Source organism: Spermophilus citellus (genome assembly GCF_964194105.1).
Source record: "Spermophilus citellus genome assembly, chromosome: 14".
Classification (NCBI taxonomy): domain Eukaryota; kingdom Metazoa; phylum Chordata; class Mammalia; order Rodentia; family Sciuridae; genus Spermophilus; species Spermophilus citellus.
Genome location: NC_138194.1, coordinates 69919258 through 69943708, shown reverse-complemented (window position 1 = coordinate 69943708; position 24451 = coordinate 69919258). Strand labels below are relative to the sequence as shown.

Below are 24451 nucleotides of genomic sequence, written 5' to 3'. Positions count from 1 at the left end.
AGGAAGCCAAAGGAAGAGCGGGCATGTGACAGTAGGCATCCTGGGCAAAGGGAGTCAATATCCCTTGCCTTTTAACTAGTTCAATCTCCCTCTCCCTTCTTTCCTGTCTCCTTGAGTCATGATGTCTTATTCTTGTGTCTCCGGGCTCAACTTTTTTTTTTTTTTTTTTTTTTTTTTTAACAGAGGCAGTTTGGTGTTGTAAATCCCGGGTGATTGTGAGGATTCAATAAGTTATTTTAAGTAATGCAGCTAGCACGGTGCCTGTTGGGGAGCATCACTGGATAAATTTTGACAGTAATTATCACTACCACAGTTTCCAAAGCTGGAACAGGATGTCTCCCAGCTCAATATAGTGAGCTCATTTCCAATTCAGTGGACAGAGTACTGAGAAGGGCAGGATCCTCCATTAAAATGACCTCATTGTGAAATGTATGTTCATAAAAGAAAGGGAGGTAACCCAACTAAATCTCCCACTGGTGAAAAATGACAGGAATTCCCCAAACCCATTGACCCAGCCCACAGTCATGCACGGGGACAATTTGGGGAACAGCTATCTAGATTTATTCTCAAGTTCAAGTTCAAGTCTTTCCAAAAGGAATCTATGGGCTGATGTAATATTACAGCAGTCCTCAGGGAAGCTTGCTTTGAACATTTGGTTGTAATAATTTGTAATTAGCATGTTCAGCACTTGGATGTTAATGACTGCTTTGAAAATACTTGGAGTTCAAATACCTGCTGTCTGACAAGAGACTTGCTCCCTCCCATTTGTGATTCAGGGTTCACCAGCACTTTGGATGATGGCAGGGTGAACTTTAGAACACCCCCTAATCTACATTCTCATATTTTTTGAATCCATGAAACCTGAAGAAGGGGAGTTTGGGGCACACTGGCACCCCATCACAGTAGATTTTGGCTTTCTTTTAGAAGTGTGTGTGTTGTTGGTTTTTTTAAATTCACCCTTGTGATGAACAAGGTCATGCAGTGGGTTTGGTGGGGAGGGGGTCATGGTGGTATTCCTGCAAAGGAATAAATAAATGTCCCATTAATCCTGCCTGGTTTCAAGAGTGCCAACTGTGACAATTTAGACAACCCTCCTATGAGTAGTTATGCCACAGAGGATCAAAATAAGGACCAAAGGGACGTCTTTACATAGGCTTTAGACACATATCCTGAGTGGCATTTGCATTTTTCCCCCAAAGACCATTCTAAACTCATGTCATAGACACTATGTCACTTTTAATATGCTTCTTGGAGACCAGACACAGTATACTGATTCTAGGCGGGGAAAAGCAAGGAGTAGGAAAGATCTTTGAGTCCATCTTATGTGGTTCCTGGGCATTCAGCTCCAAAAACATTGCCTTATTCTTATTCATGAATGTGGACCACAGTCTTACTCTGGAAAGCAACCTAGATTTCTCTGGAGAAAATTATTTAAAATAGTGGCATAGGCTAGTGATTTTCTCTAAGAATTCGCCATAGGGCCTGCTTATCCACGTGTTGGGTTTGTCCCTTTCTTATTAAAGGGTTAACACTGCAAGTCACACTATAGTGTAAGAGTTTAAATTAACTCTCAGTGTCAAGTATGACATCTGGCAGAAGAGAGTGAGTATCTACTACCAAATGGCCCTTCTCTGGCTTTTCCCTCCCAGACTCCTTTGTGAATTCCTCTTTCTTCTCCTACTTCCTAAATATAGATATTCCCAAGCAGGGATCCAGCACGGCTCTCCTTCTTCCATTGTCTCTGAGAAGTCTCATCCTCTCTAGGTGTGTGATGGACTAGGCGTAGTGGTGGGAGATTTCCATGCTCGTCAGTTGCCTAGGGCTACCACTATAAAATGAGGGGGTGTAAGACAATAGAAATGTGTTCTACCATAGCCCTGTAGGCCAGAAGCCCAAAATTAAAGCATCAGCAAAGTTTGGCTCCTTTTAAAGGCTCTGCAGGGGGCATGTTCCATGCCTCTCTCTAGCTTCTTATGCTTACCACACTCCTTGGGGCCCCTGGCTTACAACTTTGTCCCTCCAGTCTGTGCCTCCATGGTCACTTACCATTGTCCCTGTATGTCTGTGTTGAAATTTCTCACTTATAAGGATACCAGTTATGGATTAGGGCATGCCCTAATCCAGTATGCTGATTTTTTTTTACATAATTACATTTGCAAAGACCCTATTCTCAAATCAAGTGACATCCACAGATTCTGGGTGGACAGGAATTTTTGCAGGACACTATTCACTCTGGTACACAAGGATTATCTTGTTTAATTCACAACCACTTTATTAGCCCTATTTTATAGACAAAGAAACAGATTACTTCCAGATCTTCTTCTCCACTGGGTCCGACTGTTAATGGACATCTCCACTAAGCTGTTTGTTGTTCCAGAACTTCAAAGTCAGCGTTACAAATGCATCCTTGTCCCCCACCCCCAAAACTTTTTTTCTTTCCTTTCTCTCTCCTCCCTCCTTTCCTTCCTCCCTTTCTTCTTGTCTATAGCCTTACCACTCATCTGCCACCAAGTCAAAGACAACGGGGTACTTTTCCACCATCTATCCCCATACCCAGGCAGTCACCAAAACTATTATACCAGTGTCCTCAAGTTTGTAAATCTGTCATTCCTGTCCATTCCTCCTGCCTCTCTCATTTCAAGTCAGTGGTGGTCTCTCTGTGTGATGTCTCCTGCATGGTGGCTTTGAGGTGGCCACACATTTTGAAAGACAGCTCAGGGCTGTAAAGATGTAGGTCTCCAGGAATAGAACCAGGCACAGCTGTATTTCTCTGTGTCCTAACTTCGAGGTCATACACCATCACTTCCACCATCTGCTCCTACTCAAAGCAGTCACAAAGATCTCCACAGTTCATAAAGGGGGAGGGAGCCTAGAGTCTACGTCTTGATGGGCGGTGGTGAGGTTTAGGAAGATTGTGTGGGACTGGAAATACTGTTCTGTCCTTTCTTGGAAAATGTACTTGTACCACACCTTTCCAGCAGGTCTTCTGCTCCACTCACATCCCACCACAATTCTTTTCCCCACAAGGATGCCAGAGGGATCTTTCAAAAATGCAGATAGAATTGTGTCCCTCTCCTGGTATAGTTATTGGGTCTTGAGTGTCTCCGAAGGGCCATGTGTCAAGTCCTTCATCTGTAGGGATGGTGCTGGTGGGAGTCTCTAGGAGGCGGGGCCCTGTGGAGAGTCCTGCAGTCAGTGGAGGATGCTCTTAAAGGGGACTGTGGAAGCCAGCTCCAGTCTCACTCCCTCTTTTGCTTCCTGGCCATGAGGTAAAAGATTTTGCACCATCAAGTTCCCCTGCCTTCCCACAGGCTCAGAGCAATGAGACTGCTGGCCATGAACTGGAACCTCCAGAACCGTGAGCCAAAATAAACCTCTTTATAAGTTGGTTATCTCGGGTACTTCATTTTAGCGATGGAAAGTTAACACGATGCCTTCCTACCCACACCAGATGCCTAAATTCCTTAATAAGGTACTTTGTGACTGGAGTCACCCCTCCCTGAAAACTTTTCTCATACTATAGTCTTTGAGTGCTTCTCACCTCAGTTAAAGGTCACTTGAAAGATTCCAGAAGGCACATTCTCTCTCGTCCATAGTCTTTGCCTCAAGCAGTGGGCTAGAGTACCCTCTTGACACCTGTTTCTCCCTCACTCCATAGAGTTTATCTATCCGGATTTCCACCCCATCCCTTTAACCAAATCATGCCCATTTTCCCATAGTTTCTTATATCCACCTCCATCGCAATCCTGCTCTTATTTTCTGTTAATTTTAAATAGATGGCTGCTACTTAATCATGAACTACTTCACTAAAGATATAATTACTTTATAATCTTATCAATAGAATTTTAAAAATAGTTTTAGGATTGGGCGTGTAATTTAGTGGTAGGATACCTGCTTGACACGCATGAGACCCTGGATTTGATCCCCAGCACTACAAATAATAATAATAATAATAATAATAATAATAAATAACTTCTTTGAAGTAAAGTTGACATACAATAAATTGTACATATTTAAAAGTGTAAGTCTTGACATGTATACATATTACAATCAAGGTAACAAACATATCCACAACTCTCCAAAATTTATTTTTGACCCTTTAAAATCTTTTACACTCATCCCTACCTACTACTTACTCTCCTTAGGCAACCACTGATCTACTTTCCTACTAATCTGCTTTCTGTCACTATATTTTTTATTTTTTAGAATTTTATATAAATTGAAGCATATATTATGTATTCTTTTTCTTCTGGCTTTTTTCATTCAGAATAATTATTTTGAGATTCATCTATGTTATATATGCCAGTAATTTATTTCTTTTCTTTGCTGAGTACTATTCTACAATATGCAAATACTACATTCTTTTATCATTGTTGTTCATTTACCTGGATAGGAACATTTGTTTTCAATTTTTGGCTATTACAAAAAGTATCTTCTATAAATGTTTATGTACTACTCTTTGTATGGACAAAGGTCTTCGTTTCTCTTGGGTAAATAGGAATGGAATGGTTAGTAGGTTTATGTTGCAATAAACATGCTGTATTACTGAATGGAATACAGTTGGTTTAACTTTCTAAAAAGCTTTTTTCCAAAGAGGTTGAAAAATTTTACCTCCTCAACAGCAATGTGTGAGACTTCTAATTCCTCTAGATCCTCGCCAACCCTTGCCTGGTCAGTCTGTAATTTTAATTATTCTAATAGCATATGATTGAATGTATTCCATGGTGGCTTTAATCTGCATTTTCTTAATGACTAATAAGTTGAGCATATTTCTGAGTGTGATTTGTCATTCTTATGTATTTTTAGTTGAAATATCTGTTCGAATTTTTTGCCCATTTTAAAAATTGAATGCTTTGTTTTCTTATTACTGAGTTTTGAGACTTCTTTATCTATTCTCAATACAAGCTCTTTATCAGATGCTTGTTTTGCACATATTTTCTCTTTCTTTAGCCTACCCGTTAAATCTCTTAACATGTATTTACAGGAATAAAAAATTTCAAGTTTGACATTCTTGAACATTCTTGTTCTTTCATGGATGAAGCTTCTGATGTTATATCTATTAGCCCAAGATCAGAAAAGTTTTCTATTACATTTCCTCCACAAGCTTTACTATGTTTTATCTGTCATGTCTTTTATGCATTTTGAGCTAACTTTTTAATATGATGTGAGGTACCCACTGAAGCTCATCTGTTTGTACATTAATATCCAATGGATTTAGCATCATATTGAAAATAATAGATTCTCCCCCTTATTGAATTGCTTCTGTACCTGGTTGAAAATCAGTTGTCCACATAGGTGTAAACCTATTTCTGGACAATATTCCATTCCATTGATTTATTTTTCTTTTTTTCCCCATTGATTTATTTTTATATTATGATGATGATACCACACTGTCTTGATTGCTGTAGCTTCAAAAGAAGTCCTGAAGTCAGTTAGTATTAGTCCTCTGACTTTATCAATCACCCCTTTTTCAAAGTCCTTTTGGCTATTTCATGTCTTTCATCTTTCCACATAAACTTTAAAATGAACTTATCAATTTTTCCAGAAATAGCTATCGAAATTTTGATTGGGATGATACTGATTCCATAAATCAATTTGAAGAGAACTAACATTGTAACAACATTGAGTCTTACAACCCATGAACTTGGCAGATCATCTCATAACTTGTGGTCTTTAGTCTACTATATTAAATAATTTTGTCTAAATCATTTAATAGTATTTATTGTATTGTAAGTGATATTATTATCAATCACCTTTTTTAAAATATCAATTTATAGCTGTTTCTAAAATATAGAGATACAATTAATCTTTGTATATCGAACACTAGAACCTTGACTACACTAATTTATTAGCTTCTCTGAAGGTTTTTTGGGGGGGTTTCAACAGATATTTTTTTGCATAGACAATTATATTGTCTGTGAAAAAAAATGGAATTTCACTCTTTTATTTCCATTCTGGGTGCCCTTTATCTGGTTTATTTGCCTTATTGCACTGGCTAGAACACCTAATACAATACTGAATAATATCTCAATATCAGTCTTAGGGGAAAACTGCTCAGTCCTCACCATAATATATGACATTAGCTGTCAGTTTTTCATAGAATGTACTTTATTAGGTTGAGCAAGCTCCTTTCCTTTCTTAGCTTGCTGAAAGTTTTTTCTTTTCTTCTTAATCATGAATGGATGTTGCATGTTATCAATTTTTTCTATTCTCTACGAAAATCATGACATATTTATTCGTAGTTTGTTAATATAGTTTAATCAGTTTCATTGATTAACTTTTGTGTAGTAATCTAGCCTCACATTCCTGAGATAAATCCTGGTAAATCATGATGTATTATCCTTTTAGTATATTGTAGATTCAAGTTGCTGAAAATTTGTGTAGCCTTTCCGCTTCTCTGTCTACGTGGTGTATTGGTCTGAAGTTTTTTTGTGATATCTTTTGTTTTGTTAGGTTGTCAGGCAATGCTGGCCTTACAGAATGAATTGTAGCCTTCAGTATGGATATCAGAGTGATGCTGGTTTTTGAAACATGTTGAGATCTCTTCTCTTCCCAGTTTTCTGGCAGTACATTTAAGTTGGTGTTATTTCTTTATTAAATATTTAGTAGAATTTCCCAATGAAACGATCTGGGCCTGGAGTTTTCTTTTTTAAAATATTTTTTTAGTTGTTGATGGACCTTTATTTTATTCATTTATTTATATGTGGTGCTGAGAATCGAACCCAGTGCCTCACACATGTGAGGCAAATGCCCTACCACTGAGCTACAACCCCAGCCTGGAGTTTTCTTAATGAGAAGGTTAGCTACAAATTTCATGTCTTTGTTAGATGAAGGGATATGCAGGTTATCTATTTCTACTTGTTTGGAAGATTATTTTTTCCTATTAAGGTGCTTCTTGGATCTGTGGGTTTATAGTTTTTATTAAATTTGGAATGTTTGCAGTAAATTATATTTTCAAATATTATTCTGTGTTCCACTCTCTCTTTTCTTCTTCAAGGTCTTTAACTGCATATACATTAGGTGGCTCAAAGGTATCAAACAGTTCACTGATGTTCTGTTACATTATAATTTTTTAATTTTCTGTTTTCTTTTGAGTAGTTTTTCATTCCATTTTCTTCAAAGTCACTGATATTTTAGGTCCTTTTTATACTTTCCATATCTCTACTTTTGGGATGTATGGAAACACGGTTTTTGTACCTATTTCAGTGTCCTGCTAATTCTAACACCCATGTCAATTCTGGATTCATTTTAATTGATTGCTTTTTCTCCTCCTTCTGTGTTACATTTTCCTACTTCTTTGTGTGACTGGCAATTTTTTTATTAGATGCCAGGGATTGTGAATTTTACCATGCTGGTTGCTAGATATTTTTGCAGTCCTATAAATATTCTTAAGTTTTGTTCTGGGATGCAAATAAGTTACTTGGAAGCAGTTGTATTCTAGAACTTTCTTTTTAAGATTCATTAGGTGACACCAGAGCAGTGCTCATGTAGGGCTAATTACTCCTCAATACTAAGACCCTTTTGAGTAACCAGCACCCCACAAATCCTGAGGCCTTCTATGGCTGGGTGAATACGGATGCGCTTACTCTTCCTTCAAATCCTAATCCTTTTGCTTGGTTATTTCCCCGAAGTCCTGGGTAGTTTCTTCTCACACATACACAGCCCAGCTGGACACCCGAGGGGACTTGCCACAGATCCCTGGAGTTCTTTCTCGGCAGCTTTGTCTTCTGTATTCTGTCCCGTGAATCATAGACACTTCCATCCCTCAGACTGGCCACTCCATCCCTGCAAGTCAGTTAGCCCAAGTTCCCGTGGGTCCCCTCCTGGCACTGTGGCTTGAAAACTTCCCCAAGGCTTGAGCTGGAGCTGTAGTCCATTAGCTATCTCTTTTGTTTCAAGTTTCTCAGGGACCACTATCCTTGGCTGCCTAATTTCCAGTGACCTGAAAACTGTGGATTTGTACATACTGGCCTTTGAGTTTTACTGTTGTTGCTTCAGGTTGAGAGTGGGTTCCGTTCCTACTACTCCTTCTTGGTCAGAAGCAGCACTCTCTGCTCTCATTTTAAGGTACTCATCGCCTTACCTGTCCTTCTGCTACCTGTACTGGGAGCTCTCAAAGACAAGATTGCGCTGTCCCTCCCTAAATCTGAAGGATTTAGCATCACCCCTTTTGCTTGTAAAGCCAATAAACATTGGTTAACTGAAGTCTCAGACTCCAGCGCATCCACAGATGAATAAGAACAACCCCCCTGTCTTGAAGAGACTTAGACACCCCTGGGAAGACAAGCCAGGTCACCTCTTCTGTAAAACAGAGGGACAGAAAGCAGAGCCCAGCTGAAGAAGGGGCCAGACTCAGTCCTGGCTCAGATGCTCGTTTCATCAGCTGTTCATAGAAGCTCTGTCACAAAAAGGGTCTCTTCAAACCAGTTTGGCAGACTCTGGGTTAAATGGAATTCAAGGGGTGTCTTAACCGCAGGAATTCTCAGTCTCTAATATGTTCTTGTGCATTGAAGAAGAGTAAAGTAAGCAGCGTTTCTCAAGCTGTTTTGATGACAGCCTTTCTCTGGTCTTACAGCATCTTGAAAGACTGGTATTTCTTGGAAAGAGTTTTGGAAAAAAAAAAAAAACTTCTTTACAGCATCATCAACAATGGTTGTCTAGCTTATATACATGGTTGTCTAGCTTATATACATTTAATTTCCTTGTGTGATGCAGCCTATCACAATTCTGCCTTTGGATAACTTTGAGCAGAAGAACACTCTTCCCTGACTTTCTGTAATTCTTTTATTTATTTATTTTCATTTATTTATTTTGGTAATAGGGATTCAACTCGGGAGCACTCAACCACTGAGGCACATCCCCAGCCCTATTTTGTATATTACTTAGAGACAGGGTCTCACTGAGTTGCTTAGCACCTTGCTTTTGCTGAAGCTGGTTTTGAATTCCTGATCCTCCTGCCTCAGCCTCCCGAGCTACTGGGTTACAGGCATGTACCACCAAGCCAGGCCTAATTCTTTGATTTATAAAAGGGATGGTGCTGGGTTCTTTTAAACAGTAAGCTATTGTGCTGAGAGTACAAGTCAGCACACAAATCTTTGACTAATTATCTTTAAAAGGATCATATTATCACAAAGGCAAGGATATTCACAGTGGTTGAGTGTATTCAAATTCCATTTTTAGCACAAAAAAATTGTGATTTTGGTTTTTTTAGGAAAATCTTACATGAAACTTAATGTCAGAAGGGAACTTCTTTGGTTGAAAGAGGGGTGGGACCCTGTTTTCCTCTCACCCTCTCCCTAGTAATGAAGATGCTTAAGGCTCAAGGACCATGGTAGAACACTATGGGGAAGTATGGAAATTACTAATTCAATTTATTCTTCTAGCTCTAAGTGAGAAAGTATTTATGTCATTTAGCTACATAGATAATGATCCTATTTTTAAATATTTCTGAAGATTTTCGAGGCCTGTTCCAACCTCTTTTTCTGGTATATAAATCCTTCTAAGAAGGGTGCTCTTCTTTATCTATAATCTAAAAACAACCCAGCATAGCTCAACCTCTTTTGCCCTTAGTCTGCTGTCAGAAAATCTTGAATTTCTGGTTCCCTGTTGGAAGATGCTAAATTTTCTGATGGAAAGAGTCAGTCTGGTTTTCTTCAGAGAGAGCATGGAGCGTTGACTCTTGGAATTGTGCCTGGCTTCTGTTAACCCCACAACCTCTGTCAGTTCATTCCAGCCTTCCAAGAGTGTGCTCCCTCTGAGGGAGAAAGAAGAAAATACTCAGATAGGTCACAAGGAGGGTGGTAGGGGTCCTGGTCACAGTTGGGAGCTATCCTGAACCTGCTGGGTGGAGCCCGTGCTGGGCTCCTGGGTGTCCCAAACCTTCGCATTTACCCAGAGACAAGACTAGGACTCCCCAAGTTTAATTAAAAACAGGAGGGTCCTGTTAGGCCTCTTACTGACATCGCTAAAAATAAAGTGGAGAAATATCCTGGTTTCTTCATGGTTTAATCCCATTAAATTTGGGGGTGGGGAAACTGGAGCTAATAAAAAAAATATGATTTGCTTCAGATTGCTGTCTGGGGTTGTGTCTTTTTTATTTTTTCTCTCCCTTCTGTGGAGTCCCAGATTTTGAATTTCTCTGACAATCAGCTGTTGGTCATTGATGCTGTGGAAGGGAGCACAGAGATAATTCCCCAAGTCGTGGTCTTGCACGACGATCGTCCAGTACCTCACTCTGGACACCACCTTGACTCATCCCCTCTGCTCCCTTCTGACTTCTCTGGAACCACCCACATCACGGACTTGGTTTTGTGAACAGTCCACTCATCTCTAGGGATGACTTGATACACATTAAAGAGAAAAGTCTTGAGTGCCACGAAAAAGCCACCTGGGAACATGAGCCTCTTATGGAGATCTTGCTTCTTCCTCAATCCCGTTGCACTCCACCCTGGGTGTCCCCGAGCCCAGCAAGCAAAGCAGCCCTCAAGTCAGTCTGCTCGTTCCCATGGGGCAGGCGGCAGGAGGGAGAGCTGATTGTTGTGTTTTACTCTAACCTGTTCTCAGTCTCTGTACTGGCTCCACTCCTTCAGCCTAGGATTGAGAGACCAAGACTGACCCACTCTGTTGCGTGTGAGAGTCCCCTTTTCTATCCACGCTCATGTGTTTGCTTGGTCTTTAAAGCATCTGATCAACCAAGAATATCAAGGGAATCTGGACATGGTGGAGCATGCCTATAATCCCAGCAACTCAAAGGGCTGAGGCAGGAGGATCACGAATTCAAAGCCAGCTTCAGCAACTTTAGCGAGGTCCTAAGCAACTCAGGAGACCCCGTCTCTTAAAACAATATGAAAAAGATCTGGGGATGTGGCTCAGTGGTTAAGTGCCCCTGAGTTCACTCTCCAGTACCAAAAAAAAAGAATACAAGAATGTTAGGTGAATGACTTCTAGATTAGTGCTAGTTGGCTTTGCATCAGAATCCTAAGAAGAGGTGTTTCATGAGCCCCAACCCTAGGGGCTGAAAGTTCTACAGTGTCCCAGACCAGTGAGTTTAACTCGATGCTGGGAGGTCCAGAGGCACTTAGGGGACGGCTTTTATGACTGCTCTTAAAGCCTTGCTGGAATGACCACGCCCACTTCAACAGAGCTCCAGGAAGGGGCACTTTGGGGCTGCAGTAGGGTATCTGTAAGTCCTTTTCCAGAAGCAGGTGACATATAAAAGGAGAGGGACCACATCCATCTTGTTGACTACTGCATCCCCACCACAAACACAGAGCAGACAAGACACAATTGTGGAACAATTTTGAATGACCATTTCTTAAATTCTCTGAACATGATTTCTTGAAAAAAAAAAAAAAGAGGGTATAGAGGAAGATTTGGAAAGTGGAAATCAAATTTAATACCAATTCTACCATTTTGTTGCCGGCAGGAGAAATATATTCCTTATCCTGGTCTAAGAGGCCACGTTGCCTGTCCCCACCTGCTCTTACACATCCTGTGGTCTTCCTGCCATTCCCACCCTGAGCTTCCAAAGTCTTTCTCTCCGCCCTTTACCCCTTTAACCCCATGATTTCTTCATCTCTTTTTTCAATCATCAGTCCTCAGGGAAGCTGTCCTAACCCTCTGCCAAGGCCCAATCCCCATTACACTTACAAGATTACACACCTTCCTCGGTAGCACTCAACAGTGGCCTTACATTTATTTCTCTGGTCATTTTAATATTGCCTGTCATCTTATTTAACAGTAAGTTCTTATGAGGGCAAAGACTGGGGGAATCATCCATAGTATCTGGTATATAATAGTTTCTCAGGAAGCATTTAATGAATGAGTGAATGGATAGAATGAACTAGGAGTGGAGGGTTTTATAACCTGGGGTCTATGGATGAGCTTCCAAATTCAAAAGCCCCTGAAATCACCTGCAATGGTGTAAGATTTCTAAGTGGAGGCCATAGCTTTTGACAGATTAGGAATCCGAGTTTTACATGAATACGTTAGTTATGCACAAGAAGGAGGAGAAAAAGAAAAAAGGATGGGAACGAAAAATATGAAAGGATAAAGGGAGAACTTTATAAAAAGGGAGTAGAACTGAGAGGAGACATAGAGAAGGTGATGGAGTGGATCAGCTATCCCTGAACAAATTCTCTGCACTTAGCCTGACTCTGTGTGCGACCCAGTATTAAGCACCATCAGGGATCTGAGGAGTAGTTGCCCCTGATTTCACTGTCACATCTAAAAAGAGAATATCCTAGCTAATTACAGTTTAGGGTAAGTTGAATGAAGGATTCCCAAAGAGGTGATACAGAGCCATTTTCTTGTATAGTGGAAGAGAGATTACAGGTAGCAATAGAAGGAAGGATGATTACAGAGGGCTTCCTGGAGGAGGGTCACATGTCCATCTGCCCCCAACACTTGAGCAGGATATCAAGGAGGAGGGGAGAGAAGGAGGTAAGCTTCAGATGAGGGAAGAGTATAAATAATGCCACTGGTCCAGGAAAACAAGGTGTGTGTCAGGTCGGTGGACTCAATGGCTTTGTGGAATATCTGAGCTGGGAGTTGCCCTCTTGGGCCAATCATGGACAAGGGATAACTACAAGGAGCCAGTGAGACGATCCTAGAGGCTAGAACAGACTCCAGAAGGAGCAACTTAGGCCCAAAGAAGGCTGAGGATGGGTAATCACACAGCCCCCGCCCCCCGCAAGACTTCTGGCAAATATAAACTTGTCCTGTCTGTACATGCTCCTCCCTCTTCACCTCCAGCCCTCCTGAAGTGGGTCAGCTCTTGCCCAGTAGAGGCTGTGCTCATGTGGCCTGGTGAGCACCCATGTCTAGGTTCTGTTCTGCTGTTAATCTAACATTCCTGGGCTTATGAACTCACAAAATATGCAAATGGTGTGAGTTTGAAATCCATGTGTGTCACTGATTCCCCTTTGCCCAGGTCAGAAGTTACAGAAAAGATTTCCATTTAGCAAAGAAAGCTGAGGTAAGGTGGCAAGACCTCAGGACATTTGCTGGTGTGGGGACACTTGTGCTTTCTACTCCTCTTACTGAATATTCAGCTGGCCCTGCAGATTTCAGAGCCTCTGTGTCTCCACTTGATAAAAGAGCTGTATCTCAGTGGTCTTTCCTGGAATTAGGTGTCCCAAGCAGTTTGGCACATGGTGCTATGGCCCTAGTACAGATGGTAACATAGACCTGGGACAGAGGGGACAGCAAGGTCCAGGAGGAGGACAGAGTATGGCTCACCTTTTGCCTCCAGAGACACTTCAGTGAGCACTTCTTGGGAAAGCTGACTGCTCTTAGCAATGACACCCATCACCCCCGGAGAGGGCTGTGCTCATGACCTTCCAAGAGCACTCACTGTGGGGGCAGCACTAGAGGTCAGTAAGGGATTTGGATAGGTTTAAGATAGACTCAGAGCCAGGCACAGTGACAAACACTGATAATCCTGCTACTCAAGAGGCTGAGGCAGGAGGATCGAAAGTTTGAGGCCAGCCTGGGCAACATAATAAGACCCTGTCTCAAAACAAAATGAAAAGGGCTGGGGATGTAGCTCAGTGATAGAACACTCTGGGTTCAATCCCCAGTACTGAAAGAGAGAGAGAGAGAGAGAGAGAGAGAGAGAGAGAGAGAGAGAGAGAGAGAGAGAGAACAGGGACTCAGAAACCTGACCTGAGGGATCAGGTTAGGGATGAAATCAACCCAGGGGTCAGTACTATGGGTGAGTCCATCTTTCGTTCTTATTTTATTGACTGAGATTGGAGTATCTGATTGTTGGTCCAGAATATTTTAGGGATTTCAGGCCCAGTTGATCCCAAACAAGAACGTAAACCAGAGAAGTTTAACCTTGAGTGTCCCCTTTGGCTCCCACATTTCCCAAATGGAGATTACCTTCACTTAGCTGCTTTTTTTTTTTCTGATCTCTCCAGCTGCCCTGCTGTGCCCAGAGCTTGAGAACTTTCTGGAATATCCTGCTTCTCCCTGGCAAATCTATTTTTTTTAAGTTTTTTTTTCCCCCAGATCTAAGGTGCTCAAAGTGAATCTGAGCATCAAAGTCATGACCTGGGGATAAAAAACAATGAATTTATATTATTCTTCCTAAATAAAAACAATATTTGATAACTGAGGCCTTCCAGGCCCTTCTGAGTACCCTGGAGAGGTCACAGGTGGTGGGGACACAGTTTCAGTAGTAATTACAAAACTCTTTTGGTAGAATTCTCTACTGCTCATCAGATTTCATAGCTGTGCTGAGTCTATCTCTGAACTGAAATCGGACAAGTATTTTGATCCCAAACCCTGAAGGCAGATTGTTTCCATGTCAGAGCTCCCTGTGAAGTGGCACCCCCTTTCTCCACAGAAAAGCTCTCTTCACCATGGCTGATTTTAGGACTGTCAGCAAAAGAGTCTCTGCAAAAGAGTCCAATCTAGATAAACTTCCTATTTTCGTATTGCCCTGTTTTACTTGGCCACTGGCAGGGAAGATACCAGCACTGGACACCCCCTTACTAGTTTTGCACAACATAGCGGTAGAGTACTTTGTAGAAATGTAGAAATGTGCAAACAAGGCCTCTGGCCTTGAGCTGGGCTTCACAGAGATGTCTACATTTAAAAAAAAAAAAAAAAATATATATATATATATATATATATATATATATATATATATATATATATATATATTAGAGAGAGAGAGGGAGAGAGAGAATTTTTTTTAATATTTATTTTTTAGTTTAGCGCGCTACCGCTTGAGCCACATCCCCAGCCCAAGATGTCTACATTTTTAAGATAAGTTATCAATGGGCCTCCATGGTAATAGCTGGCAGGCGGAGGAAAGAAAGGGGAGAAGAAGCTCTCCCCTTCTCAGATGTTGTCCTTGAAGAGTTAACTTGCCCAGAACAGTGAAAGAAAAAGCTGCTTTTATGTGAACTTCTGCACACTGGGAACTTCTGAGCCTCTCCCCTTACACGCTTTTACGCTGGGTATAAAATTTGAAACTCCCTGAACTCGGGTTTCAGGGGATTAATTGATTACAGCAAAAGCTGTGCCCTCTGAACCTGGCTGCAGCCAAATAAAACTGTTTCCTGCTATCTTTGGGGCCTTGCCTCGTGTGTCCCTATAGCACCTGGAAGCTTACCGGGAAGGAATTTGAGATCAGGGTCACGTACTACAGTGGGGAGGAGCATCAGGATGGATTGGGAGAGACTGAGAATATCTGTCTGGGAGAAGACTGTCAGGTGTCTGTCATGTAGTCTCCTGAGGCCTAGGAGGAGACTATAGTAGCCCCACTTGTCTTTGCCACCTGGGGAATATCTTCTGTAGCTTCTCTCTTCAAGATGAGGCCTGAGCACAGTGGCATCTGCTCCTATCAGCATGGAAGCTGACAAGGACAAAACTTCAGCTCTGTCCCCTTTTCCCAACCCCACTCACAGATCCCGCATTTACAGAAGAGTCCCAGGGAATTCAAATGCACATTAACATTTCAGACACAGCAGTTGTGGGGCCCTCCTGCCAGTTGTCATTAATGAGGGTCTTGCTGGAGGAGAGAAAGCTCTATTGGCGTGGCTTCTATTAGTGAATATACATGGTGCCCTGTGATAAGTCAGCAGGGACAGGACAAGCTCCACCGGCCCCTGGAGAACCTTCCCTTCACTCTAGTATTTGGGAGGGTTACCAGGAAGGCTACTGTGTGCCGAGCTGTGTTTCAATTTTACCACCATGTCACTTCTGTCCCCAGGCAATCTACAAGATGGTCTCCTCTGTCATGAAAATGCCTGAAGATGAGTCAACTCCTGAGAAAAGGACAGAAAAGATCTTCCGCCAGATGGACACCAACAGAGATGGTAGGAGGCTGGGCTGCGTGGCTTTGCTCTGCTCAGGGCTGCGGGTGGAGTCCAGGTGGGGAAATGTGGCTCAAGGACCTGGCCCAATGCCTTTCATAAGAGTAGCTCATCCCAAAAGTCCCTGGAGGAGGACCAGGGTGGCCACCAGAGAGCTGGTCCCACTTTGAGGGGAAATGCTTTATTTCTAGGCCCTTCTGCTCTTTTTCTATGTCATGCTACATGCCCCCGTCCCCGCCGCCCCCCAACAAAATCAGATGGGTCTTGTAGAACAGAAATAGAAGGACCCAACAAATCACTGTTCGCAAGACCCGTGCTCAGGACAGGCCTTGGCCTCCATAGACTGGATTCCTCCAGGCCAGGGTGTCAGAATGCAGAGAGGGATTGTTATCACACCCAGACCCCAGCAGTTTTCACCCAAGTCTGGCTTTATTGGGGTCTCCTGTACATGCTCTAAGAGACAAGTGGACTCTCTCAGGAGTTGGGGTGGGGTGGAGGCCTTAGGGTGACCAGCAGGTTCCCACCCTGAGGTTGTCACCTACAATTGAAACCCAAGTGGATGCAAAACAAAGGGACATGAAAAGGGAAGATTGTATTTCAAACTCAAGAGCAGACAAGATATATTAGGTACCGAGTTGCCAGAGTATAAGAGGCCCCAGTAAATGAATTTGGATCAGTAAGAAGTGACTTTTTCAGTATAAGCATGCCTACATTCAATATTTGGTACATATTGATCCTAAGAAACTGCTTGCTGTTAACCTGAAATTCCAAGTTATCTGGACATCCTTATTTTATTTGTCAAAGTTGGCAGTGCTATTTAGATGCAATACCCAAGTTTCAAGTGCTAACTGAGCTCAGGGCCTGGTCTATCATAAGCTGTGTGGCACTTGCTATTATTACCAGCTCACTTGTTCTGCTAGGAGTGCTCAGCAATTCTTGTCAGCAATGTGAAAATGCACTTGTACATCCTGTGTGTCGCTGATGTGTACAACAGAAGGCTTTGTGGTGGGGCGGGCCTCTTCATAAGCTCACGCCTGGGGCACCAGCAGCCTGAGGAAACTGGGTTTGTGTGGGGCAGGCCAATCTGTTTGCTTTGTTTCCTCCACAAAGTTGCCAATGCATCCTCTTACATCCTATTCCCCCATGTGCCTTGATTTACAGTAAATAGTTTGTTGTGCAAAGATGGAACAGACATGGGATTGTTTTAATAGCTAATGAATTTGCTGGGGTTAAGCTGCAGGTTTTGCTGGTACTCCTGGGAACTCAGTGGCCTTGAGATGCAGTCTTCTAGATGCAGTATTCTCTTTAGAGAAAGGCTAAAAGATGGGAGAAGGCCAAAATACCCCAGGATCAGGCCCTCCCCACATGTTGGTGACAGGCAGTGAATTAGTGTCTCCCCGTTGAGTTGCTACCATGAGATCCAATGGCCCTGATTGTTCCACATTCCTACAACACAGCTTACTGAAGGTGCTGTGCCCGCTCCAGGGAAAGATTTAAGTTTAAAAAAGAAAAAAGTGGGGATGGAGAGCAGTGGAGGGAAAGAGGAAGAGGGAGGGGCCTATCAGATAGTGGTCAGAAGAATCTCAGGAGACCCAGGAGACTCGGGGCTTTACCTTAGATCCCCAGGACTGGGGCAACCTGCCCACTTCCCACCTGGAACAGAGCAGGTTCAGAGTCCTGGTGGAAGCTCTTTGTATCTCACCCAGGCCTTTGACTTAGGGAAAATTTGGGTCCACAGACAAGTTAGCCCTTGAGTCAGTCTTGAAGAGTCAATGCCAAAAAAGCTGGATGCTCATGTTGAATCTAGTGTTCCCCAGCTAACTTGTGGTCCCCAGGGCCTACCTTTGAGAGATTCCCAGGAGTTCAAGTGACTGCTCTTGTTTCCTTTCCCTGATATCTTTGGAAGCCAGAGAAAGTCATTGTCATTTTAACTAGTGCTTGGACAGGGACACAGCTACTAAAGCTGGCTGCACACAAAGTTTAGAGGGGAACTAACTGTTTATGTATTATCAGTCAGTCAATCCAATCAATGAGTCCCCACCTTGCTCCATCAGGGAGAAACAGCAGGTTTGCAAGATAATAACTAGGTTCTGGTGAGGAATGGGGGTGGCTGAGAGGAAGACATATTTGTTGATTTGCGTTGGGAGGAACAGGACTCCCGTATGTAGCGCCCTTTGCTGCCTGTGTTTGGAACAAGTTGAGAAATTTAAAGAAGAGCAATAACTGAAGCCAAAGGGTAAGAACTCCAATGGAGGAAGTATATTAGGGTGAGACCAACGGTATATCAGCAAAACCTACAGGCTGAATGGAACCAGACCCACCCAGTGCCTGTCCTTGGAAGAACAAACCAGAATAAGTCTCTAGGGGAACTCTGTCCAAGAAAAGGAGGGCAAGGCCAAGCAGAAATGTCCAGCAGTTTCCCCTGCCCAGCCCCAGATTTATACTCCCAGGGACACAGTAGGCTAAGAAGAAAGGACATGCAGAAATGCCAGCCCCACACCCTCTTCCTTGCAGCAAAAGAGGGACCCTCCTGGAAGAGAATTCAGGACACACACTAGCTTCTGCAGGAAGAAAAGGGACACTGGAGGAAAAGGGGACCCCAGATTCCCTCCTCTAGCTCATAAGAGATCACCTTCTGCCTGGAACACACCACTTTATTCATTTGTGATTGGAAAGAACCAGTATTCATGTCCAGGGCCTCTCTACACGCCAGGGGAAGGATCTTGCAGCAAACCTATGTATGCCCAGTGGTCTGAAGGACTCAGAAGGCTCCCAGTAACCTTGTGGGGACAGCCTTGGCGCTGCGAGAGCCCAGCTTCTTCCCATAAAGGTGTGAAGCCATTCATTCTACAAATACTAAGTGGGCCTTTCAAGATAATAGAGACGGAAGAATCAGGAGGGCAGGGACCGGATCAGGAGATCCGCTACCCTCTCCCCAGCCCTAGGCCAGGGTGGGCAGGAGGTGGTTTATCAAGAACTGCTGCGCTAGGGCTGGCAATGCCACTGTGAACCAGGCAGCAGAGTCCCCGCCTTGTAGGTCTCACATTGAAAAGACAGTGTCCTGGGCGCTACCCTGGGAGGCCACGGGCAGGTGAGCAATTGCTGCCACCAACATGCTGTGGGGAGGTGTGAACTCAGGCGCCTGCCACCAGCTGCCACTCAGTTCGTCCCTTCTCTTACTTCCTAGGAAAGCTCTCCCTGGAAGAGTTCATCCGAGGGGCCAAAAGCGACCCGTCCATCGTGCGCCTCCTGCAGTGCGACCCGAGCAGCGCCGGCCAGTTCTGAGCCCAGCACCCCACGATTTGTAGAGCTGCTTGCATTCCCTTTTTGATTCTTCTTTTTACATGTTTTTTTTTTTTTTTTGCCAAAAAATTATCGATGGTGATGCTGTCCCCTGTGCAGTCAGATGCACCTTCCTCCGTGATGCCTTCGCCTTCTGCTTCATTCATCGTGGACGCTTCGTGGGAATGCCCAGAGCCCCAGTGTGCGTGTGGATAGCATGAGCAGACTTCGTGGTGTTCCTTGTTTAATGACTTTCTAATCGTTTTTATTATTTTTTTCTTCTGATTCTAATGTTTCTGTTTAAAACCTAAGACTGGGTCGAGGGGCAAGAGAAGGGGATCTGATTAAGTCCAGTGATTCCACTACAAGCTTCCAGGGGCTTGGTTTGAAAGACAGAACTCCCCACCTGGGTCTGTTGTCACACGTGCCCTTGGGGCAATGGATGGCACCAGACGCTGCATTCCCCAAGAACAAGTTACCCTCTGGGGTGAGGCTACTAAAGGGAGCTGGGACATCCTCTAGGAGGCCCACTCTGCCCTCCGCCCCAGCAGGCTGTAGTTTCTAAGCTGTGAACATTTCAAGGTCAATTCATAGAGAAGAAAAAAGATGGCTCAGCTATTTTTTTCACAGGTTTACACTGGTTGAGCTAATGTGAGTTTCTTTGGAAATCAAACACAGATGGCAACAGTCCAAAACCAGACCCATCTTGTTGCCTATTGTGATTTTAAAAAAGAAAAAAAAAGACTGCTGTATATAAAATACTGGGATTGCAAACCAAATTAAGTGTTTTGCCTTGTAAATGCATGTTTAGTGAGCACTAATACAATCTTATTACAGAAGACTGTTTTTAGTAGCTTATTGTAAGCCAACTATGATGAATGTCTACGTTGTCTTGTTTCAAAGTCAGATCTGTCTTTGCACAAATGTACCAATCAACAAGTATATTTTGTATATTCCATAAAAGTCCAAGGCAACCATGACGAGGGCCCAACTTTGATTCAGAATGCTTTTCCAGAGTCACGGTGACTGGAGAACAGAAGCAGGGCAGGTTTGAGAGGGTCATGTCCTGGGGACACCAGGAGGTTAATACTTTTGAGAGGGGGCCATGCTAGTGGTTTGCTGGCTGAGCTCAGCAGCTCATGGGCAGCATGAGATTGGAGGTACTGTTCTTTTCTGAGCAGATGACTGTTTTGGAGACTTGGGAACAGTAGCCTAGGTTCTTGGGACTTCCCAATGGTTTAGCCACTATCCTCCTTAGGGAGCTATATTAGGAATGCTCACTTTTTTTTTTTTTTTTGCCTGTTCAAAGAGTCTGAGGGGGACAGTCATTTAATTCATTGTAAGAAGGCCCAGGCAAGTGTGGCCATAGTGTCCAAGGCCCTGCTAACAGTATTTTCCATCACTGTATTATTTGAATGCAGATTTCTCTTTCCAGAAGTGACAACATACATTTGAGTTGCTCTTTGGGCGTCACCTCATGCACACTAATTTTAATGGAAGATTAAGAGGGAAAATCTCCCGTCACTGCAAAGTCACACGAGCAGCAGTTGGGTGACATGGGATGGAGGAGGGGCTGAACACTCCAGGATACAGAGGGGACCTGTCCCAAATGATGGCAGAGAGGTCCCCAGGGAATCTGTCTGCTGCCAAACCACTTCCTGTAAAAGAGGAACCACAGAAAAACAAACATAACTTGGAGGAAAATGCTACTGGCCGCCTTCTAACCTCCAGGTTCCTGTGTCTGAGTTGAATCTATTCTAATTAGTATCAAAAATCCAAATTTGTGGGGTAGACACAAAAACCACCTTTAGAGGGTAAAATTGTGAGACCTGGACTCAGTAGCCTTAATCTTCCTCTGAGGATCCATTCTTCATATTTTATGCCAAGACTTGCCAAAGTCCTCCATGGGCCAAGTGGTAACATCTGTTTCTGTAAAATAGGGAATTAACCTAATTTCTGGGTCCAGCATGGTCCACCTGGAGTGTCTGGGAGTTGCATCCCACTTTTTCCTGCTGTAGATTGAAGACAGGATCCTCCTTTCAGTTCCCTTTTGATAAGTGGAATCAGTTAAGGTTGGAGCAACCTGCCTGGGCTCTAGGTCATGACATGTTGTGTGGAACCAGACTCACTCTGTTCCCTAGAATGAGAGCTGGGGTGAGGAACAGAGAAGGCCTCCAGCTGTTCAGGAAGAAAGAGAGCCAGACACATGACTGATGGACACTGCTGGCCTCAGAAGGTACTGAGATGGCCCCGGTGCTGCCCAGCCACTGACCCACACTGACTCTTCTCCAGGCTGTTTCTCTCCTTCTCCTCCTCCCAGGAAGGCCTTGGCAGGTCGAATCCAACACACTCAAGTTCAGCCAAGGGACTGCACAGCCCCCAGACGGCTGAATGCCTGAAGGCCTCTATCACTTCTGTACTGGGTTGTTCATTGTCTTTGCTGTTTTCAGGACTCTGGAAATGGAGTCTGTTCTGTCCCAAGTAAAAACCAGACTGTGGTGTGCAAGGGATCGGAATAAAATGACTTATGACCTGAAGGATGCTATGGAATGTTTGACTGTTCATACGTTGCTTAGGGTAGAGAAGGGGTGCTGCTGTGGGTGCTGTCCCATCCCAGTGATGTGTCCAGGGAGACTGTCCAGGAAGATTATATATATAAAATCATGAATCATCAATCATTTGGAGCAGCCCCTTTATCACTTGACTTTGTTTAACTCTTGCCTGGCGTTAAAGCATGTTAATTATTTAACATGATTGCTTGGAACATGGAACGTGAGGTTTTCCTGACTACCCTGATGCCTTAGCCTGAATTTATACTTAGAGAGGTTCCAGGTTGGAATTTTGGCCTCCCCCTGGGTATTGTTTCTTTTCCCAGAGAGACAAAGTCCTATCCAAAAGCTTCCTGGGTCTGTGGGGCTTTCTTTCTATGATAGCCTTTACTTTCTTCCCATTTCCTTCCCTTTCTCAGGCTGGAGTCCAAACATTAGGCACAATAGAAGGAGAATCTAGCCAGATGCGGTGGCGCACACCTGTAATCCCAGCAACTTGGGAGACTGAGGCAGGAGGATTACAAGTCTGAGGCCAGCATCAGAAACTGAAGGAGGCCCTAAGCAACTTAGTGAAAAACTGTCTCAAAATAAAAAAAATAAAAATAAAAAGATCTGGGGAGATATGGCTCAATGGTAAATCATCCCTGGGTTCAATCCCCACTACCCCTGCCTTCACCAAAAATAAATAAATAAATAAATAGATAGAGAGAGAGAAAGAGAATCTCAGGCAACCTCCTCTTCAGGGGTCTGGGTAAGCCTAAGGAAGTCTGTGCTCCTCTCTCTTCTCAGCTTCTCAGTCTAAGAAGATTTAGTAGAAGAGATGACACAATGCAGGGTCTACACCCCCAAAGCTTTTCAGATGAAGGTGTTTAGGTTTTGTGGTGGTCGTTGGCTTGCCCCCATCTCAGAAGGCCAATGCTATAGGAGAAGGGGGCTACTAATTTGCTAACTTGAGCATCATGTGCCTCATGGTCCAACGAGAACTTGTTTGGCACTGAGTATGAATAACACCAACTCATTTATGGTGGTGATGGGGAGAAAGTGCCATTTAGTCAACTTTTTCATTGCTGTGACCAAAAACCAGACAAGAACAATATAGAGAAGGAAAAGTTTATTTTGGCTCATGGTTTCAGAGTCTCAGTCCATAGATTGTCAACTCAGTAGCTCTGGGCCCAAGGTAAGGCAGAACAACATGGCAGAAGGGAATGGTGCAAGAAAGCAGCTCAGGACATGGCAACACGAAACAGAGAGATCCCCTCACCAGAGACAAAATATAGCCCCCAAAGGCATGCTCCTCCCATCATACACCACCTACCTACCTACAGCTATCACCCAGTTAAGCACACACTCATCATTTTACCTGTGAAAGTGATTGCATTATCTCACACATGAGCTCTTGGGGGACACCTCATATCTAAACCATAACAAGTTGTCAGGGAGCCTTCAACCTAGTGAGGAGCCTACACACCTGCATTCTGGCAATTTCCAGCACATTTCCAGTCCTGAGGCTCCCACTTCCAGGGCATTTGATTAATGTCCCAACCCAACCTCAGTTGGTTTAGAATGAAAGGAATATACCGGCTGGGGTGGAGTCAGAGTTCTCTCTATCAAGGTGAGATCTGCCCTTGGAAGAAATGGAGATGCTTCCCATGTGCATCTATTATCATCAGGTGTGTGCTCCACACTTTCTAAAATTTTCTAGTTTTTTAGCAAGTTGAAGAAAACAAGAGAAAAGCATTGAGTCCTGTATTTTACAAGTCAGTAGACTATCAGTCAAATAGATGTAAAATAGAAAGCTTGTTGCGGTATGGGGAAGAGCTGTTCAGGCCGAGGGTTGCCAAGGATATTACCAAGGACTTACTCAGTTCTAATCAGGTTTCACTACAATTAATCCTGACCACATGTCTGGGATTTAGACAGGTCCTAGGAATTCACTGTACTGAGTGCTCATGTGTAATACATAGTCCAAGACATCCTTGGGGATGTAAACAATGATGGCAGTCTAGAGCTAAGTCTTGGGGTCAGCTCAGGATGAACAGGGCCACAGAGAGCCTTACTTCATGGCTTATTTTCTCAGCACTATTCCAGGAAGTGGTTGGTATTTTGTAGTTCTCTGTAAGAAATGATGAGAAGATTTCAAAATATGGGACACCTGGGCTGGCCAACCTCAACCTTTCAGCTCATCCACCAGTACTCCTCACTCTTAAAGACAGGGAGGCTGATGGACTCTCTCTCTCCCTCTTTCTCAAGATGTATCTTTCCTATAGCAGCATTGAAATCATTTATGGGGCTCTGAGTGTTCAATGGTGTTATGGTTTAGATGTGCCGTTCCCCAAAAGAGACAATGCAAGAAGGTTTGGAGGAGAAATGATTGGGCTATACCCTTAACCTAGCCAGTAAACTAATCCCTAATGGGATTAACTGAGTAGTAACTGGAGTCAAGTGGGGTGTGGCTGGAGAAAGTAGTTCATTGTGGCTTTGGGTATGTATTTTTTATCTGGAGCGTGGAGTCTCTCTCCTTCTGCTTACCGATCACCATGTGAGCTGCTTCTCTCTGCCACACTCTTCAGCCATGGTGTCCTGCCTCACCTCGAGCATCAAGGAATAGAGCCAGCCTTGTATGAACTAAGACCTCTGAAACTGTGAGCCCTCAAATAAACTTTTCCTCTTCTACAATTGTGCTGGTGAGGCCCTTTAGTCACAGCAGCAAAAAAGCTGACTAAAATAAATGATGACCCCAAACAGGATTAAGCACTACAGTCTTGGAGATGGGGGATCTTTTTTTTAGGAAAG

General features: G+C 43.4%; 1 protein-coding gene across 4 annotated transcripts in view; it reads left to right on the top strand.

Moving 5' to 3' along the window:
• The window catches only part of NCALD (neurocalcin delta), a 410740-nt gene extending 389094 nt beyond the window's left edge, over nucleotides 1-21646 (top strand). For all 4 annotated transcript variants that reach the window (XM_081266720.1, XM_081266719.1, XM_081266721.1 and 1 more), the window contains 2 exons: nucleotides 15725-15830; nucleotides 19015-21646. In XM_081266720.1, the coding sequence (XP_081122846.1) occupies nucleotides 15725-15830; nucleotides 19015-19112 (204 nt within the window). In that variant the 3' untranslated portion in view covers nucleotides 19113-21646. The remainder of the gene's footprint in view (nucleotides 1-15724; nucleotides 15831-19014) is intronic.
• Nucleotides 21647-24451: the final 2805 nt, after the last annotated feature.